The 21,810-nt window shown below is 35.2% G+C and overlaps 1 protein-coding gene and 1 long non-coding RNA gene across 11 annotated transcripts in view; one reads left to right on the forward strand and one right to left on the reverse strand.

The window, feature by feature from the left end:
* LOC117234316 (phospholipid-transporting ATPase ID) overlaps window positions 1-21,810 on the forward strand; it is a 69,920-nt gene that overhangs the window by 38,792 nt on the left and 9,318 nt on the right. For 6 of the 10 annotated variants that reach the window (XM_033495402.1, XM_033495403.1, XM_033495407.1 and 3 more), the window contains 3 exons: window positions 4,289-5,166; window positions 13,135-13,726; window positions 19,543-20,020. In XM_033495402.1, the coding sequence (XP_033351293.1) occupies window positions 13,622-13,726; window positions 19,543-20,020 (583 nt within the window). In that variant the 5' untranslated portion in view covers window positions 4,289-5,166; window positions 13,135-13,621. Of the gene's footprint in view, window positions 1-4,288; window positions 5,167-6,720; window positions 7,398-13,134; window positions 13,810-19,542; window positions 20,021-21,810 lie in introns of those variants that run through there. The other 4 variants (XM_033495404.1, XM_033495410.1, XM_033495406.1 and 1 more) reach the window with 4 other exon arrangements.
* On the reverse strand, window positions 9,028-13,135 carry LOC117234326. The gene is made up of 2 exons (XR_004493499.1): window positions 12,973-13,135; window positions 9,028-9,600 (listed from the first exon to the last, which is right to left on the reverse strand). It is a non-coding gene; the product is annotated as an uncharacterized LOC117234326 (long non-coding RNA).

Consider the following 21,810-nt stretch of genomic DNA (forward strand, 5'->3'; position numbering starts at 1 on the left):
TATGACGATGTATAACTTAATAACCACAAATGTACGTGCAACTCGCGGTGTTATCTTTTGAAATGATGAAATTCATGTTAGTTTGCCGAGCACTAAGTTAATATTCATAAGTATACCTTTGGAAATTGCAGTTAAGAGAAATATAAAGTTGAAAGTCGTGGAAGAGTAAATTCCTCGTGTTTAGAGTGTCACTCGGCCACGCTAAAATCTGTTGCAACGCTCGCAAAGCCTCAAGTTGCAGATTACATTCCGCACACAGCGTATACGGCGTTAACTCAATTAACATCCCAGGGAGGATAAAGCATACGTTAAACTCTCATTCATGCCGATAGCTAAAACCTTCGAACGTCATCGCAAACAACCTGTGACACGAACATCAAACAAATCCCCGAAATAGCGTACAGACTCGATGTTTCCTCAGAGAGAGCTTCCCTCCACTATCTTTCTAAGCTAATAATTCGATTTCGAACTATTTTCAAAACTAGAGATAAAATTTCAAACGAAGGATTGATATTCATAACATGAAAGGCGTTAATATGTTAATTTTTTTTATTATGTCGCACAATCGTGTAAAATAGAGTAAAGACGAAAGTTATAATGTCGTAGGTTGTAGGCTAATGACTATAAGTATAAAGAGAGGAATCCATCGATTATAAAATATACGCTATTATATGATATCTATATTTCTTTTCTATTTTTTCAATATATTTATATCTTTTATATTTATATATTTCATACTTTTCATACTTTTATGATACGTATGACACGTATTATTATCTCAAAAGATAGTATAATACTACGACAAAATTACACAAATAGATTTATCTAAAAATTATAATCACACGACTATTAACTTATCAATATCTCAATTTGTGTTCAGTTTCGTATCGAGATAGTACGTGCTGTTAGTAACCGAAACTATTAGTGTTTCAATTACGAAATACGAAGTTTTATTTGCAGTTTCTATAACGCGTAATAAAAGCATGTATGAAAGCAGCAAAAAATATTCATTTAAGTAACTTTTGAAACAAATTGTAGTTGATAAATATCTACACCCTTTGAAAGCTTGAACTCCCTACAGTTCTCTTTCATATTAGTTCTACAATAAAGGACGAGTTGCGCGCGTAATTTCGTCCTTCTAATGGCTCGCTATAAATAACTACCGTAAAAAGTATTTTTAAACAGCGAAGGGAGGATAAAAATAGGAAGAAAAGCATGAAATTTTCGTGCGAATATTTGCCGTGCATTGTAGAATTTCGGAAATGGGCCGACAAAGGCTACAGTTAAAGGTCGATTAACGCCGCTTTCAGTCGATAGGGTTGTGATTGTTGCGTGTTTGTGAGCCCATAGGATTGCTCCTACAGTACCGTTTTATCGGGGTCACAAATACAGTGGGAATGAAAAATGCTCGTCAATGAAGAACTCTCCATGTAGGTCGACGGTCAGTGTCGCTAGTAGCACGATTTCGCTTTTGTTAATAGCGACAGGTGCGATCCGCTAACGTTACACCTCTGTCACCGTTACAATGTAAAGCTTTTAATATCGAAATCGTCATCCCCTAAACCGATTTTCCGAACGACCGACGCGGCGCTTCAAGAAGAGTAATCTTGGCCACATTGATTCGTAGAACCGGAGTTTTGTAACTTTTGATACAAGAACGATGATCCTGAAGATATTCTGATCTAGAAGAACAGGGGTAGGTGACATCTATTATTCGTAAAATTGACTCACAGTGTAGATACAATAAAATTTGTATTTAGTACGACATATGGGTGTAGTTTTTGAAGCTGTTTTGGTATTTTCGTTTTCTATCATTTTCTTTAGTCTATTAAAAATAACTGAAACCTTATATTGTACGTAATCGTGTTTTTTTTATGATAAAGATGAGAAAAATTGTATTCAATAGAAATTTAGTTAGTACGAAAGTGCTTTGGCAATCGGCTGACTAACTTTTGCTGGACCTTTCACCTTCGAAAGACAGAGTTTAGAAATATTTTTTTGTGCTTTTTATACTTCATATCCCCATAACATTCTGAAAATATGATCTAAGTGTATTATAAAGGATATATTAAAAAGTCGATGATTCTATAACGATAAAACTAGTTTTACATATCTGTAACTACATGTTAGTTAGAGTTTAACAGTTGGTTGATTTATCAAACTTCATTTTATGAGCCATACTGTCACTTGTACGATGCTATACGTACATACACTGTTTATAGCGTTTCCTTTTAAATCAGAATGTACCCAAAGATTACCGTAATTCGGCTGCTGATCGTACCATTCAATGCGTTGATTCCAATCAACTGGTGTTTCGATGAATCACTGGTAAAGGTAACCTATGATATTTACGGAAAGTGGAATGATTTTCAAGCGGGCGAGCAGAGCACGCGTTGTTCGGTTCGATATCAGGCGAAACGGAAATGGAACTATGAAGAATTTAACACTGTCGGAACTCCCTGCTGTTGAATATTATCGCATCATTTTTTCATATACCTTTGAAACTTGCCTCAAGTGCAAATAACGTTTAATTAATATCCTTGAATTATTGACGAATCATCGATTTGAGCCAAGTTACTGAATTTTTATTTTTATTATATTTCACTCTAATTTTATGTAATAAATGTCATTCATGTAAGATATATAATACTAAATTGCTAAAATCAAATATTTATTATAAATTAAGTAATCTAACTTTAATGTGAATTGCGTTGTAATTTGTATTATATCTAACAAAGACCATCAATGGCATTTATCACGTGAAACGTAAAATAAAACATATCAAAATTAAATATTTCAAATTAAGTGATCTAATTCAAATCTAAATTAAATTGTGTCGTTATCCTTTATGATTCAGCTACGGCCATGTGCTTTAAAGAAAAAGAAACGTTAGGTATTATTCAAGAGAAAATGATAATGTGAAGTTGTTATAGTAGGCGTGTTTCATCGTGATTTCTAATAAACTTATAACGTGAAAAAAGTTCCCTGCTTTATTAATGCAACTCTTCGTTATGTACGAACACGTCAGATATGAAAAACTTTACTCCAAGGATACATGCATACGGAATAAGATCGCGGACGTCGCGACTTTGCTTCGATTGACCGCTAAGCTTGTTGGTTCTTATGGATCAGCTGTGTGTAGTTCTGACCCATTGCCCTTCGGCTTTCATATTCCACTTGCTGCACGAATTGCGTGGTTGCTTAAAAATGCACTGGCGATGATGAAAATGATACAAGTTATAGATTCTTCGTACCAAGTACTTTACTTAGTTTACTTAACTTCTGTTCACGTCGCTATTTTGCTTCCCTCTTGCTATAAAATGATGAAACACGATAAAGTGCGATTCAATAATTCTAAATTCTGCGCTTACAGTCAAGCTGTACTTTTCGGGACAGGTACAGTTTCTCATCGAAATAAAATTTATTATATTGATAAAATTATAGAATTCAACCATTAAGATGAATTAAAATTATTCCTGGAAACAGGAAGTGATCTCACCGTAAATATAAAATATATCAATGGAGTATTTCTGGGTGGTATTTAGTCGAATAGTGTTACAGGACAAAGATTTCGTGATAAGAGCATATCACTTTGAATCGATTTATTCAAACATTTTCAATGCCACATTTAATAACAGGGAAAATACTACAATAACTGTGCAGGTGGTGCGCAACAATATTATCTGATTGCAAATTGGTTTCGTTTGTCCAAAGCAAATTGATTATTCAAGGACCATCATGATTTGTTATGTATCATACTTGATCGTTGTATACGTATGTCTATTTTGTCATGATGTTTCTTCTAAAAATAAAAGATCTCACAAATCTTTTTATCTGTATTTTCTTTCATGAAACATGCTCATAATGCTGAATTAAAATGTTTCATTTAGAATTTTTTCATTTCCCAAGATACATCAAAATATTTGAGGTTCTCTACGTAATTTATCTTTTATGTATACTTGTTACAAAATATATAACGACTAAATATCTTAAGTCGAACGAAGAAAAGCAAAGATAACTCGGAAAGATAATGAAACTTCAGTTTTTTTTCGCATATTTGTCTACAATGATAGACACTAGATTTGAACTAGAAAGGGCAGAAAACTGTTCCACTAAAATATACACATTTGAAGATGCATTAAAATTGAAAAGCGAAAATGGAAAGCATTACAACCAGTATAGTTTGTATATAAAAATAACAATTTTGTATTTTAACTTATTATGTATTTTGTATTATAACTTATCGAAGTTTGATTTCTAATTAAAGATTTGTCACGTTCTGTTACAGCGTGTGCTCGCAAAGCTCAGTGTGGGAGGGTGTAAGTGAAACTTGGCGACGAGCAGGGAAGGTGTTCTCGGACACCAAAAGCTGGGGCACCCTGACGAGGAGGTCCTGGAGGAGGAGGTGGGTCGTAGGAGAGAGGAAAGAAAGGAGGTGACCATTCACCCCACATGGACGCCACCCCCAAAGGACCCCCCGTACCCCCCACACCGGATATCCTGTCACCATTATTTAGCCGCAGAATATCCGACCTGAACGCAAGGGCACCGTTCTTTGCCCTGCATTGTCCTCAACGTTCTCGTCGAATATCGAGACATCCGACACTTGATGCTTGTCGTACGAAGGAAACGGCCGCCTACGCGTCATCTTTATCTTATACGTGCCTCAATTTCTCTCGTCTTTTTCGCCGTAAATTGAAACAATTGCCGATTCTCTATCTCCACGTTGCCGATAATAATAATCAACTTCTTGGAACACGGAAGTCGAACATCCGGAGTAACGGTAAAACGATATTAATTGCAATATCGAGAAGATACACTGGTTCCTGGTGTCCATTGGCGGGGACCACTGTCGATTCGCGAACGACAGCTCTAGCTGCGAGAAACAACGTAACAGCGCACGTAACAGTATCACAATTGTCAAACGGGAGCAGAAGGTCATTTTTTACCCTCGTTTTTACACCACGGCGGACGTGCCGTAAGTTTGATGCATTTTTTACAAAATCAGTCGCGAAGAGTCTTCGAGCTGAGGAAGTACTTTTAACAGGCGTCACATCTCGCGCGAAACATATCTACAAACTCCGTCCAAAAGCGCCTAACTCCGAGCTGCAGCCTAACAGACCACACAAACAATGTCGCGCAGCGCTGCCACGCGTCCTATGCAAGGTGAGTGATTATTAAATTGATTAACATACAGGTAACTTCATAAATAGAAAACTCACGTAATTCGTGATACTTGTTGACGCAATTTTATTGTAATTAGCCTGTGTATATTTGCACGATGATTCTCATTGTAAACGGTAGTCTGATGCAAATGTACAGTACTGTGCAAAAGTCTTAAATCATCTAACAGAGGGAGATGTTTATATAAATGTATATAAAAATAGTTGGTATTATTCTAAATTTGTTGTTACTGTTCAAGGAGTGTTTTATCCAAGAATTAATAATTGATACTTTATCTGATCTTTCTTGTATAATCTTTCAATACATTATTGCGTTCTTCTTCCCTTTCTTCATATAACTTACTTTCTAAGTAGAGCCCTGAGAGAAAGTAATCTTAACAATTTGTAAGAGAATATCTAAAAATGTATATACAACAATATGTAGAAATATTTTTGAAAATATTATAACAGTAAGGTATGCTATAACGAACTACTTTCATGACTAACGTCAGAATCCTATAACGTAGAAAGATGCTACAACGAGCACAAAGAAATATCGGTCGCTCCGGCGATTTTTTTACTCCGCGTTTGTTACGATCGTAAAGAGTAAACACTAACTGATGATACGAGTATGTTCGAATCTCTCTTTCTCTCGTTCAGTAATATCTATCACGTAGAAGACAACTAAGTAACGTAATAACTCGTGAATAATACCATAAACTAACGTGGTCCAGGATGAACGAGTACCGAATATCACAATCAATGGGCACAGCGAGTTGCTTATGGAAAGATAACGAAAGCTGAAGAAGGCTGGCGAATATGATTGCCTCATCAATTTATGATTCCCATTAAATAAGTAAATTTCATATTGTTTTTATCACTTATTTTTTAGTTTACATTACATTTTACGATTGTTCAAACAGTTGTACTGGTGATAATCTTGCTTTTAACTGTGGGCCTGGGACGAGTTACTTCTAAATATATACATTTGTTTCGATATATGTTGCAACGAACAGATGCTATAACGAACGTGGTTCGAGGACTAATTTCATTCGTTCTAGCGTAGCTTACTGTAGTTACCATTATAAGATCATTATGATAGGTGATCTAAGGCTTTTGTATAGTGCCATCTGAATCTAATCTTTGATTAATGAGAAAAGTATCTCCTTGTCCAACTGTTGAAACGATACAGTGTATGTTATTATTGTTACATTTGTCATAATAGCGTTTCATGGACGTTTAAAGTTTATCGAATGATTGATAACTCCCTCTACGAACCGCATCCGATATCTAGCTCACATTGCAACAAGTAAAAACATTATTACATGTTACACAACTTCCGCTATGTGTTTCGCGCTGAAACCTCCAACATTGATTCAAAAGGCTTAACTGTTCTGGCAATCGCTAACGTAGCAATCCTCTTTACCCCCAAGCGGTGGATGTTTCCCGACAACAACGAACGCGGTGGTTGTTGCCTTGAAATGTTCACGGCACCACCGGCGAGGTGACTTGTGGCGCCGTCAAGGGACGACGCCTTGAAGTCTCTCGACGATCATCGAACAATACCTCGTTCGACGACTCGGGTCTTCGTTGTACTGTTCGAAGTGCAAAGCACGCCGTCGTGCAACGGCACCCTCGTGCAGTGCATGAGAGACGTGAGATGTATACGCGGTTATACGACGTGTAACTTTCGATTCCTGTATTCCGCGATATGGTAATCTGTAAATAGTAGCATATAATTCAAGTCGAAGAGGTGTCGGAGATAATGGTTATGGTGACGATAGTGCTGACAGTGGCAAAAAACATAGAATGCCGGCGGTGCCCGATGTGTTCGACAATCGTCGAAACGATAGATGGTGCCCACCCAACACGCACCGATTGATCGGTTTATCCTAGAAATCGTAAATGGAGTATATCAGTGCCGTGTCGCATCTCGATCTATTCGTTGCTGTCATCGTCGACATTGTGCGACATTCTAGTGTGGATTTCTATATGGTTGGTTCCTTCAGACGTATTTCGAAGGAAGCATCATCATTGAACTATTGATTACCGTGGCAAACATTTCAAACGTTTATCCCGTGCGTGAATCAAAGTGAATAATTTTCTTGGCGAAATTTTACGTTAAACGGCCTCGATATGTTCTCTCATCAACGGCGATCGTTATAACGACGTCGCCCTCGTCGACGCGGGCGCTTCGACCGCCTGTACCCTTGCACTGACTGCGAAAACAACGAGGTAACCTGATTCCCTTAGAAAGAAAACGAAGGTCATATACTGCCGTAGAAAATGATCGTAACGTCTATTAACGTCGAACTGGGAAATTAGGAAACGTTTATCTCATATCGTATTTCAGCTATAGATTATATAGTATAAAATCAACGAAACAACCAGGAATCGATACGATCGATTTGACGATTTTCCTATCAGATGCCGATAATCGATCAGGATAATCAACAATACGAGTCATCTGATAATACATTTAGGCGAATATATATGTCGTTGAAACGTTGCTCTGCAGACGTTTAAGTAGCTACAGTGTATCACCTACTTAGTCGTTAGGATTGTCAAGCTCGTTGATAGATATAATTTTTTGTCTACATACGTACATTTCATTGTTTCCCACGTATATAACGTGTATGCGTTAATAGAAACTACCTTTTTCCATAGACGACGATTATTCGTCCGGAATAGTTGTCTGTTCATCGTCTATAGCTGTGCATTTAGAATATGGTCTGACGCGCGTTATTAAATTCTTTTCAAATCAGGTTAGTTGTCCATCTATTTTAGCATTTTATTGATGGTATAATACAAAAGAAATGAAATGGGCGTAACAGACACAGAATCACTCGAGCACCTTTGACGCCAGTGACGGCGCCCATTTAGCAATTTCCTAAGCAAATGTAAATCTACCCGTAAATGACTTGCTTGTGATTGGTGTCGATGATTGTAGATGATATTGTTACCTCCTTATTATACTCCGCAACGTGTTGAAACTATGACCTCAATAAAAATGTCGGGAATATTAAACCTCTCTTCTTTCAAATATTTAATAGTTGACATTAAAAATTTATTTTCGATACATTCTATTTGTATAGAGCATTGTTAAAAAAATGCTCTCTTTTATAATTTACCTGATAATTTTTAGATTTCCCAGGTCTCCAATAAAATATTGTTTGTGTGTATTGCTTAATATATAAGAAAGAATTGGAAAGTAACCTATTTTAAGATCTGATCTTATCGTTAAATGTTACAAATTTTATTGGATAACTGCCACACTTCCATCTTAATAAATAGCTTATATTTCGAATTAATTTTTGCAGATTTTAAAATCGATGAGTTTTTAGATGTAATCTGGGGATATAATATTTATAAATATAAACAATAGATGTTTAACCGAATGATAATCTTCCTGTTTAATGCAACGAAGCATTTTCTTAATCATTTAGCAATCGTTTCTCTGCGCGAATTTCACGAAATTGAGTCATTACGAAGTATTTAGCCTCAGGAAGTCGACATAGTTATCGTAGTCTGGAAATATCGAAATGGAACGTCACGAGCATTAAACCGACCGCGTACAATAAATATTTCGCACACTATTATTAATTTTCCTTATCCATTTCCATAAATGAATAGTTGCACAATAATAAACAAACTAGCATGAATAACGCCAACTACTACACGCTATAACAGATATATATATATAAAGAGGTGAGAAAAGATCTCAACATTCGAATATACAACCTGAAACAACAATACTAAAAATACTAAAAATTGATATAACCAATTATTCCAAACGTATTATTCGATGAAACTTGTTAAGCTATTAAAAAAATATTTTATTTCACGATTTCTCATTTTATCTCTCTTTTTTTATGAATTCTCTAGTTGATTACTATTTTGACAATTGTATAACTTAAAATAAATTTCATGAATTAATTTCACATTTTTGTGAACCCCAGATAGACATCTGTTTCACCCCATAGATATTATAACAAGTACTTTACTTTGAATACTATATGGGTTCCTTACATTTTTACATCTTTAAATTCTCCTTAAATGCATAAACATCTGGAGTCTGGTTACAAATCATAAAAGAAAATCGTTTTAAATCTAGCTATTTAACATTATTTATACAAGATATAATTTTGAAGGATTACATACTCATTCGTACTTCTATGTCTTCTTCTTGCCATTTTGTAGATACTTGGAAACTCGCTAAACTCATTATATATCGCGACACTGTCTATAACAGCGTGCGTACTAAATTCCGTTAAAATTCCTCACCAACGGAGGAAACGCATGGTGTAACAACGCCTTCCATTTGTCATTGGAATTGCGACCCTTTTTGTTTTCCGTCGCCTACCTCTTTGAGACTTTCCAAATACAACGCAAATGTCTGTACTTTCCCATTCTCATTAACATTTGCCCTTCCTTTCTTCTACAAAAAAAAAAAAAAGTGTAAGGGAACCTCTTTTATTCCTCTTCTTGATGATGTATATAAGAAAGAAAAAAGAAACGAAGAACGTTATATTTGGCTACCACAAAGATGCAATTAAACAGATATGTATTTCTCATTGATGTCGATAACTCGAACTAGCTGAATCAGTGCCAACTATTGGATTTAAGACCGGCAGCTTCCAAAGTAAAAAGTTTGCGAATGATGTTTGCCGTTTCTCGTTAATGAGTTTTAACGCTGTTATCTTATGTGTTGCATGAAATGTGGATTATATAACAATCGTGTAGACTGGAAAAGTCTTATATTGCCGAGGCTCGATCGAACCGGTAAATAAGACACGTTATTGATTTCTCGTAATGGAAAGAGCGAGAGGATAAATTGAATTTTTGTTCCTTTTTTTCTGTTTATATTTGTATGTGGAAATTTGTTCCGTTATTTATTTTTTTTTCTTATTTCTCTCACTTCATTCTTAATGTAATAGGTTTACACGTGGCGTCGACACGATTTCTCATTTTTCAAGAACCAATTTACAATCTGCCGAGAGCCTTCTCGAACTCCGGGTTTATTTCTGAAGTGAAATAACGTAATAGAAGAAGGGCGTGGAAACGAGATCTCTTCTAGCTTTTCCATTATCATTGAGACGGCGAGAGGCTGTATTTTCAAGCAAATTTCAAGTGAACCCTGCTAAAACGAATCATAAAGAATCTCGTTGCAAGTTTCAGCCGTGTTGCGGTAGTTCGTTGCAGGGTTAACTTTAGAGATTCGAGTTTAGAAATTTCAACAATTTTCGTTTTGTGGATCATTCATTTTCAATTCATCGTTAACTTATAATATACTTTTTATTACATTTATATGCTAACTACGTGTTATACCATCGCGTCGCTTATTAAATTAAAACTATAACACTTTGCTTACACAACGATAATAATAGATCAGAGGGTTTTAAAAATGTTTTGCCTTGTCGTACCACGCAACAAGTAAAAGAACGAAAAAAAAAAAAAAAAAGATTATTCATCTCGTGCTGTTTTGTGCGCCTAGAAAAGAAAAGAGTAACGATAAAAGTCCGTGAAACGATCAATTTGCTTTGAGCGATGAACTTCCGTCACGTATGCGCCCGTTTTTGTAATCAACAATATTTACGATTGCAACATGGGTGTGTATTTTGATTTCGTATGGACGAAAATATCGAGCGTATCCGGTATTAGAAGAGAATTTCGAGGACAATCAATAATTATTCGTATAAAGAGATGACGTAGCATAAAATCACATTAAGAAATCTTATAATTGATCCGGCTGAAAGCCTTCGAAAGATACCAAGACGCGATTGAATACGAGCTCTACCGTCTATACCCTATACAATACCGCTTAAAGTATTTGGACAATTTGCTTCTCTTCCACAAGATATAATTTAATCAAGAAATTGGGGATAAAAAGTTTACAATGATTCTATTCTTTATTCTTATCTGTTCTATAATAGAATATCATAACGCGATAAGATATTTATATATTTTCTAAAATAATCCAAGCTAGTAGAACTATATTTTGTTATCACAAAAGATAGTTTAATTTTCTGAGCTCTAAGTTAAATAAAGAAGATTCTTTTAGACTGGCAGACTACCACGTTATTTCAAACAATGATATATAAAATGGTCGGTATGGACGAATTGTATATTTAATTATAAATTGAAAATATATACTACTATTATTTTTTAGTAGATCATTTAAATCTATAGTCTATTGACTTTACAAGAAAGCACATGATAGATACTGCTTCTAGAGCTTAACTCGTAATTAATTTGCAAAAACAAATCTACCAAAGCGTTTAGATACTTATGAACGTTAGTGTGTACTGTGCGCGCGTATTTCCGATTTATCGTTCGGTAAAGTTGGTAGCATCGGCCGCACACTCCAAAATAGTTTCATGGTGCGTCCATACAGTCTAGTCGTCGCGTATTTACAATGATAGAAACACCAGACTGCGTTCGTACCGTAAAACCAATTTCCGCGAAAACGGCAACAGAATTGCCACCGATTGAGAGCCACTGGCATCTTACGTAAGAGCCATTATCGTAGCTCTCGCGTCTTAGGAGATCGGCTAGCGGAGCGGTTTTGCTCTTCTTCGTCATGGATTCCCTGGAAATCTCGAGCCGTACTGTAGATCAAGACACAACGTGGCGAACCGCTAATACTTTAAGGAGGTACACACACCGGATATTTTTATTCGTAGACGCCCAAAGCGGCTTCGTCGAACACGTTGACATCATTCGTGTATACGGAATCAAGGACAAGCGAAGAAAACATCGCTGTTAAAAAGGATTCGCGCCTGTCGCGTGCTCCTTCTATCAACGGGGGGCATTGTTAAATTGAATCTTCTTCCCTAGCCCCCTCTATCTTCTTCAACAAGGGGAATCTTATTTATCAAACGAAAAATACACACGCGTTTCGTTATTTATTGTAGTATACTCGTAGTTCTATGCCTTTTATGCCATTGTGACGACTACGTAATTCAGATGTACACGTAATCGTATGAGACAGAAATTCATTCTCCGTAACATGCGAGTCTATCTCGATGTACTTTATTCATAGAAATATTATTATTATCTTAGTAACAATATTATTGGTTGGTTTTCATTTGCTTTCGTAACTAAGTTTCTTAAAAAGTGTTTTATCGTGAGACTTTAGAAGTTTTAAAATAAATTTGTATATTTTTAATAAGTCTCGAGCAGATACCTATATCATCTAAATTCTGTGTAATGTAATATCGTCGCAGCGTTACAAAATTCCAGGAATAGGTTGGCCATATTCTTATTTAGGCATACATCGGAAAACAATGTTCCGCTGAAGTTTCTTAATTAATGTCGATCTCTGAAATTCTCCGATAATAAATTAAATATCGATCCCATGCAACTGAACAGCGTTCCCACATGTCATGCAACAAGTATAAAATTTATACGTAACCGCATACAAGCAACGTAACTCTTTTGTATATGTACAGTATCTGCATTCCCATTCATTTTACATATAACGTTAACGATTTAATCGAGAAATAACCTCTACAGATGATTGCGATGCTTGTTCCCTGATAATTAATCAAATTCCATGTTAGAGGGTTACGTTAGATACGTCCGACATCGTATGAAGTGGAAGCGATGATTCTACTTTGATTTAAATTTGCCAAGAATCTTTCGTAATAGACAACGGAAAACTTCGCTTGACTTTTATTTTTCATTTTATTTTTAAACACGAATGAAAGTAACATCGTTAAGCGGAGGTCAATGTGTTCATAACATACGTATTTTTTAAACAAAAATAGCTTGATATTTCTGGCCGATGTTTCTTTGCGATGTTTCATACCTCAGACAATCGGATGATTCAATTTTAGCGTTAACATTTCGAAATCGTTTCCTAATTTCCACGCAATATTTCGACGCAGTAATGACACTTTACGAACGTGTAACGGTAAACGAATCCTTATATATGCACGCAGGATCAGGTGACAAGATGATTTCTTTACAGAAACCCCCTTCAACCACGTAGGAAGTCCGCGCCACCACTAGCAGATATCGAAAATTGCGCCTTCTTACGATAGATCTTCTTTCAACGACCTCAAATGGTCCCAGTCTTCGTCACGAAAACATTGTGTTGATACTATCACGTGACACTGTCGCTACGCATTTGTTGTTCCTTCGGTAGAAGAATCATCGTAGAGGAAGCAACGTGAAATCACGCTACGACGATTTCTTGTGAACTAACCAACGACGTTTGCCAAATGAAAACTCAAAAACACGTGCGATAAAATCAGATTGTCGGTGATACTTCATTAAGTGGTTATTCACGAAAAATAGTGAGGTCCTCGTAACACAAAATAGTACATGTTACTATTGGAAAAAAGATGCCGGTTAAAAGACACAACCATCGGATGATTAGTAGAAACGTGAACGTAAACAGGCATCGTGTTTCAACGAAAACAGAGTTAACGGGCTAATGCCGTCCTGCACCTGCAATGATTCGCGAGGACGAAGAAGAGGAGGGACCCAGGTGGAAATATGTAAGAGGCGAGGCGGACATCGTCTCGTCGGCACGGCTAAAGTGCCACGAGGAAGAAGAGGTTGGCCTTATACAAGGTTTATAGTTTGCGTAGGATAGACGATGAGCGTCGAGGTTGACACGCTGGAACTCGAGGTCTTCGAGGTGAGTCCTCCAATCCTCTCGAGGACACGACGAACGGAAGTCGCGCGGTGGCTTCGGCAAAAACGCAAAGACTTGCCTGAAGTCACGTCTAATTACGTAGCCGATAGCGCGAGGTCGCTAGTAGAGTATATTTTAGTTCTTGGTAATGCAATGACACGATTACTGTCCTACAATAATTTACAAAAATATACGACTATCGTATGTCATATCTTTTTCACTAAAATTCAAATATGTATTTGTTTGTATCAATTGAATATCAAGAATAGATCATTCGAGTATTACGAGGTAAATTAATTTTCTATGAACATGATAATGTGCTTTCCAGTTGTATCATGAACTTTGTTTCGTTTTCATTACCGCGTATATAATTTTTGAAAATTAGATACACGTCGTTATCAAGCGATGAACGAGTGGAAATTTCATTTTTGAGAAGTACTTGAGGCTTTAGCCTACTTGGTCGTTAAAAACTTGTATGTTTTTGTATATCTTCATTGGATTTCCGTTCGGTGGCTGTCGTGTGCCGTTTAACGATCAGTGCACTTCTTACGTGGTTCCCTGAGTATACTAGAATACTCCTTAAATTAGGAAAATGATTTTCGTGCCTTTCTAGAAAGAAATATGCTTTTTATATCTCATAATGCCATCTTTTAATCTGCATAAAATTGTCCGTTTCATTTAGTTCTCTGAAATCTTGTTGTGTACTATAAGTTTGATCGGAGCTTGAAATGTAAGCTCTGCATAGTGTCTCTATGTTATTTCGTATGCACTAGTGTTTACGTATCTCGATATGAAAGTCCCATAAATTTCCATCGTCTTACCGATGTTTGTGTACTTAACGCATAACGCGACGGCATATTCACCTCGTTTACCATTCTCAGATGAAACGTACAGAGAAAAGAAAACAAAGTAGCTTATAAGTTTAAGCAAACTTTGCAATGACAAATGAAAAAAGGAAATACACGATGGCGCCGCGTTTCTTAAAAATTACTCTGCGTCTAGTGAGTTTATGATCCTACTGACTGCATTAAAGAGATTTGATTAACATACATATATTGAAAACATTTTACAATTAGAATGTATGCTACAAACTCTGAAAATATTAATATGATATTAGTTATTAATAATCAAAACCAGAACATCTGTCATAGGTAAAACTAGAAGATAGATGTACGTGCGAATAAGCCAATTGCCTTGGGGTTATATCATATATTAACCTGCAATCGCTATATGAACTGTTTCAATTAAGTGCCATGCCGTAAATAGATATATATCTAGAGTCTGGTTTTTCTTTAGTTCATACATATATAGGGTGATCCCTCTCGGAATCGGGTCGCTTCGTTATTCCCCTTGCTATTAGTTGTAAAAGTTATAAAAATTTATAATTTGTAATAAGTTATAAAAGTTTAAGTGTGAAAACATTAAATGGTTCTTATTAAATGATTATTTATGGAAATATTATAGAAATTGTATTATAGAAATTTCATCGTAATTTTTAAACCAAATTAATACCGCACTTTTATACGCGGTAGTAATTTTCTTTTAAATAGTTTCGCTGAATATATTATGCGAATATTTTAGTATCAAGCAAATTATGTTTTAAAGAAATGAATTGTAACAGATATTGAAATAATATTTTGTGATATGAGCACAAGAAATAATTGGAGGTTATATTTGTAGCAAATTACACAACTTACGTATGCAGTAGTAATTGAACAATTTATTTTCTAGTCTCTAAACACAAACGAGAAAATAATTACCGATACGATAGACAAATTTGTTTCACGCGGTCATAATAAGTTAAATAAATACATATATGCTATCATGACCATGCTCGCTAACCAAGCAATGATCAACGTTCAAGGTAATCGTTGAAATCCGATTAACGAAAGTACAAATTGTTGCATCAGTGGAATCCTTACGTGAATTCATTCTTTAAATTATCCTTAAAATTTAAGAATAGGTAAAATAAAAAATGGAATTACATTATCAAATCAAATCAATTATAAACCAATTATAAAATCATTATATCGTGAAAATAAAAGATAATAGAAAATAGTAATTTAGATAAAATGTAATTTTTTCTACATATATATATATATATATATGTTATATGAAGTATGAAAAGAAGTAGAGAGTAAGGTGAGCATTAGGTCAATCGGTAAGATGCCAGTTTCAGTAAAGCGGAGGTCCCCAGTTCGAATCCTCCTTCAATGGAAAAATGTTGAAATAAATTCTTTGTACGGTTTTTCCACTATTTCTTACCGATTTTCCACGCAAGTCTAATCTTGTTGTACGTAATATGAATGTTACGTGTAGCATTTAACCAACTTGCAAGAATAAAGAAGTGGTGAGGTATTTATGAGCCAGTTTGTGGAGAATTTCTTCAGAATGGTCAAGCAAACTTCACACAATCTATTTTTTTTTATCAATATCATAGATTGGTGATATAAATCGATCAAGATATTTGTCATAATTCTTAATCGACGTTCAATTTGTTGCGAAAATTATAATGGCTTTTATAAGAAATTAACATTCGTTTCTATATCTCATCAAGGATTTTATACTCGATTTATGTACATGCATCTATATCAATGAAAATAACAAAAAATAATGATATGGAGTTTTGTACCGTTGAAAACAATTAAAGAATAATTCATTTACGTAACATTTACATAATTCCATCATTTATATGATTTTACAAATTAAAGTGAAAATATTATTATTCCAATAGATGTACATATTTGCTGAGTTAAACAGACGTGACTAGCAATTTTTTTGATATGCAATTTAGAACGATATAAATTCCATATAACTATACACTTTAATAATAAAGAAAATGGTAACATCTTCAAACGAGAACTGTTCTCTGAATTTATGAGAGACTTGGTAAACGATCCCGGTTGATCTTTAATCTTATCATTAATTATCATCAAAGTAATAAGTCTGAATTACATACAGACGGACTTGAATCTTAATTAATATTATCATAAATTTTCTTCGACTCCTTAAAAAGTTTCTGCTCGCGGTATTTATAATATTCATTACAAATTACAATATTTACAGCGCAAAACGTAAAATCTAAGGGGGAAAAATGAATGAAAGAATGGAGCAAATTCTTGGAAATCCCTTTCATAATTATGATGTCAGAGAACAAAACTCAATCATATAAATTGACTGGAAACAAAGAATTAGACCTTAATGGTGTTAACCAAGCTGCGATTCTTGAGCTTTCGTATTTCCATCTTGCTTCCAATCTTACTTTCGCAATAATAATTTTAGCAAAGACAAAAGGTTTATAGTGTTTTAAGAAGATATTCAACATAAAATTGTGGCCGCAAATCGTGTATTCCAACAATAAGTTTTTCATATTTTCTTCACGCCTGAAATATCGTACAACGTTAAAAAAATGTTCAGTCGACTTGTAAATAACCGAAGCAACATAGTTAAGGAAATTAAGAAACATGAGGGATATATGAAATACTTTATCCTAATGGAGTGTAATAATCCTCGATAAATGGCGTTAAGCACGGTAACTCGAACGGATCTGCGTAACACAATAAAGATCCGTTATAGCCACTCAACTTTACGGTCATCTGCATATCGCGGCTTTATTGCAGACGCCGGAAAAGTCTGTCGACTTGTATCATACGCTGTCCATGACACATTTTCGCACGCGACCAAGTCATTCTACTATCCTGCACTTTTAACAGTTTTCAAATGCGACGCTTTCTGGAGCATCGACGACGATATTTAATCATTTTTCTATACCCTTTCCCACCAATAACGTACTTATAAGCATATATAATAGAGATCGGTCAGAGACGTCTACCATGGAAAATGGAAACCAATCGATAACTTCTTACATGTAGAATCCATATGCTCTTTGCAGATTATTTTTGCTTGATAAAGCGTTCATCATTCTGTGATCGATTGTACGATAACGGAATCGCATTAGAAAATCCATTTCTCGAGAGAATGTCAATGTTTTGGCAGAATTTTGAAGATTTAAGTAAGAGTATTATTTTGCACTACTTAATTGCAGAATAATATGTAAAATAAAAGCTTTGAACTTCTTCGCTCTTAAATTATTCAACAGGCAAAAAAATTTTTTCTTCTCTTTTTTTCAACTTTTGTACTTATCACACGAAAAATACAAGCGATTTCTACAAACACTGTTACATTTAGAAACGTATCATTGAAAGCGTAATTGCAAGGGATTTGCCATCGCGATCACTCTATGATTAAATAGTCTAACATGATTATTTCACACTATTCTTCAAAGTTCAGCAAAAGTTTTAATTTCTTTCAATTAATCAACTACTTTAACCTTCGATCTCTTACATGCATGTCTTTTCAATCATACATATGTATAAACTTTTGTATCTCATCTTCCCAAGGAATGACTATAGAATTTAATGCGCGTTTAGTTCGCTTGTTGTTGGAGTATTCGCGATGCAACAATGCGAATGTAAGTCGATCTTTCAGCTTGTCCCAAGCCGAAAAAACAAATTTAAAGAGACGCGTTTAGGGAACTCTCTTTCCACTCAGTATTCTGGCTCTTTTCTCCTTTCGACGAAATAGATCTTCCCGGTAACCTGTGCATCGTTAGCTTGTTTTCCTTTCTCCTTGGGGCTGTGCAAACAGCGAGGGAAAATAGAAATCACGACCATTAATGATTCACCGTGAATGCCGTTCGATTACTCTTGTTTAAATCTATTTAAATCCCTATCGTGCGTATTCTCTTTCGTAGCAATTCCCAACTCTTTCGGATCGGAGAATAAAACTTTTCGAACAGGCTATAGTGGTACGTGGGGAATTGCGATTCTTCTAATCTCTCCAAGATATAAACTGGTTTAAGACCGAACGATGAATATTCACGATCTATAATTATACCTTCTGCGTTCTTGCACAACCGTTTTCCCGTTTTACTGATCGAATATGACAACTCAGTTTCCAAATGAATTAAAATGGACGGGTATTTTAATGAGTATTTTCTTTCCATATAATATTTCTTCTTTTTATAGCAGAAAATTTTTTTTTTTAGAGAAAACTTACTTATCTAGAAAAGTAGAGTTGAAACGAGATATTTAACAACGGTGAAAAAATTATAGATCAGAGATTAAATCTTTCAAGTAGTCTAATAGCGTTATTTTTCTTTCCTTAAAGCTAAGGATTTTTTTATGAACTATAAATGCTTAAGCTAAGGCCAGCTTTTCGCCGTTTTTAGAATAGTTTATTTGTTAACATCCGATCTGAAGTAGCAATAGGAGCATAAAATATACTTCTTAAAATAAGATAAATTAAACAGATCCATTCATAGCAAACATATCTAGTCTACTTCGTATCAAACTTACATTCAAATGTTCGAACACGATCACATTACCTGTATATATAACCATTAAGAGGGTGAAAGATTTTACTAAATTTAGGTTTCTGAATCAAACATGTTCGCACGTTATCTGAATATATAACCGTTAAGGATGATCAAAGAATGTACACTAAACTTACATGTAAATTTTTAAATTAGATAGAACCGTAAAAAAAAGGAGAACAAAATTTAATGAAAAAAATGAAAAAAATTGAAAATAAAGAAAGAAGTGGGAAAATCTGAAATGAGCACACAGGGAGCCACGAGGAAGGTACGTTGGTCGTGTTAAACGGCGTGTCCTCGACCAATCGTTACCCGTTTCCATCGCGAAGCCTGTAACGCAATGTTGTCGTGTGATAACCAAGGTGAAGGACTGCGACGAGGCGGACAAAGTCTCGGTAGCGTGCACTGCGACAAAATCGGACGCGGAAGATAGCCGGAAAGGATCGACGACTGCCGCGTCAATGTGCAACGATGACGAGAATTCTGGTACCCGACGAAAAAAGAAGAAACGTCGAAAAACAAGGAAAAAACTGCAGCTGCAACAATTGCAGCTGGAATCTACCGACAGCCAAGTGCATTCGGTGGTGAATCTGCCGTCGTCTTCCGACGAAGTCGAGGCGGTTGGCGAATGTTCGAAAAGAGACTCATCCAGCAGCTTAGGTGGCACGAGCAGGCATAACACCCTAAGGGAATCTTTGCTCACCGTGCTAGGCAAGCTGGTGATCTGGAAAGGCACTAGGTACCGTTCGTCTACCGCTGCGTCTTCTTCACCCTCCGCACCGCCAAATTCACCGCCCGCGACCGAGTGCATAGGACGTAGCACTTCCTTTTTTTCCAGCGGTGAGTTAATTACTCACGAATTTTCATTATGTAACTTTGCCAACAGTTTTCTTTAATACGAGCGTGTCCGGGCTATAATTGATTGAATCAGCGTTTTCGAAGTTTTATTCAAGAATGAAATGGCCTTGTTACTTGATTATGAATTAAGATTGTTTTAAGGTTGAGATGAGAAACGAAGGAAACGGTATTAGATTCGCTGTTCCCTTTCTGAGCTTCCTTTCTCCTATAGCTACGACTTGTGAAGGGAAAGAGCTGCGTAAGAGGCGCCACCTGTGAACAGCATTCCACTAAATTCCACGATAAAGATTGTTTATACGAGCTGGTCTCCCGAGAACCGAGAAATGTCTTTGAATTCTTTTGACGATCCAATTTCGAACTTGAATTTTTGATAGTTTTGCTATCGATCGGTGTGTTATGCTTCTTTCATTCCAATGTGTCTTTTTGGAAAATAATTTCGAAGTATCTTATGACACTTCTTATCGAGAAGTTTGGAAAATGTATAGATGAAAAGATGAGAATTATTACCTCAAGTATGTGCAAAATTACGAAAATTTTGAAAAAAAGAAAAAAAGCTTTCGAATGAAGGAATCTTTACGATCTTGATGATGTAATAGCTCCTTTCAAATTCTGCTTCTCTTTTTTTTAAATCATTTTTATTATTGAAGGTTTACATGACAATATTTATTGCCTCATCCCAAATATCATGGAACTCAACCATGCAAATTGAAGAAATAAATGCGAAATGTAGAACGGCTTTCTGCTATACGAAATTCTGTTTTCGAGCAAATCGATGCTGAAGATTCATTCAAGTACGCGTGCACTTAAGCGTGACCTCACCGATACCTCGGTCTAATGGACATCGCTCTGCACTACTTATATCGCCGTTCGTGTTTACGATATTAAACAATAATAAAATTAAACAATAAGATAAAATTGCTCTTCTTCGACACTCTTCTTCTGTTTATTAATATCAAAATTATCGAAAATAACTTCTTTCTTTTCTCGACATAATCACGTTCCATGTATTACGCTTTTATAATGATACCCGATAAATTTGCAATACTTGCGATTTGCATACTGAATTGCAATTTTTTCTTGAGAAATAAAATTTCGTATGAAAAATTAGCACTCTATACTTTCTCTGCAATCATTTTATGTAGCATTTTCTAGCTGTAATATACTAGCTTATTCTTATTAGGAATATTCAAAATACAAGTAGCGGAGGACTAAGATCTTTACCTTTTTGTGGATCAAATGCCCGTATTGCGTAATTGGTAGAACGAGGTTATTATTGTGACTGCAGCAAAACGTCGAGTAGAATAATAAATACATTCCGCGTATATCTTATTCGTTAATAGAGGAATGTAAGAAAGTTGCAAACGTACAATTTCTGCATTATTACATTTCCTTTTTTACATTTCACTCAACTCATATTATTGAGTTTTTGCCAACATTATAATTAAATTACCATAGAAAATCTGAATTATAAAAATTGTTTAAATGTTAACAGTACTATCGAATATTTATTATTCTATTATTGGAACAAGGTCATTTCAACCTCCATAAAAGACAAAACAGGACATATATATATAATGATTTAGATATAGTATTTATGATGACGAAACTATTTTCTAAAAATGACACAATACGATTTGCCTCCAAAAGTTCTTTATAGCTTTATTTTAAATATACAAGATTCTCTATGTATAATTTGAAATAGAAATTAGTATTTTACATGAAACATCTCATAACACTTAAAAAAGATTAACGTTTAATTAGAAATAATATTG

Source organism: Bombus vosnesenskii, unplaced genomic scaffold (genome assembly GCF_011952255.1).
Source record: "Bombus vosnesenskii isolate JDL3184/JDL3185 unplaced genomic scaffold, Bvos_JDL3184-5_v1.1 scf7180000013304, whole genome shotgun sequence".
Taxonomy (NCBI): domain Eukaryota; kingdom Metazoa; phylum Arthropoda; class Insecta; order Hymenoptera; family Apidae; genus Bombus; species Bombus vosnesenskii.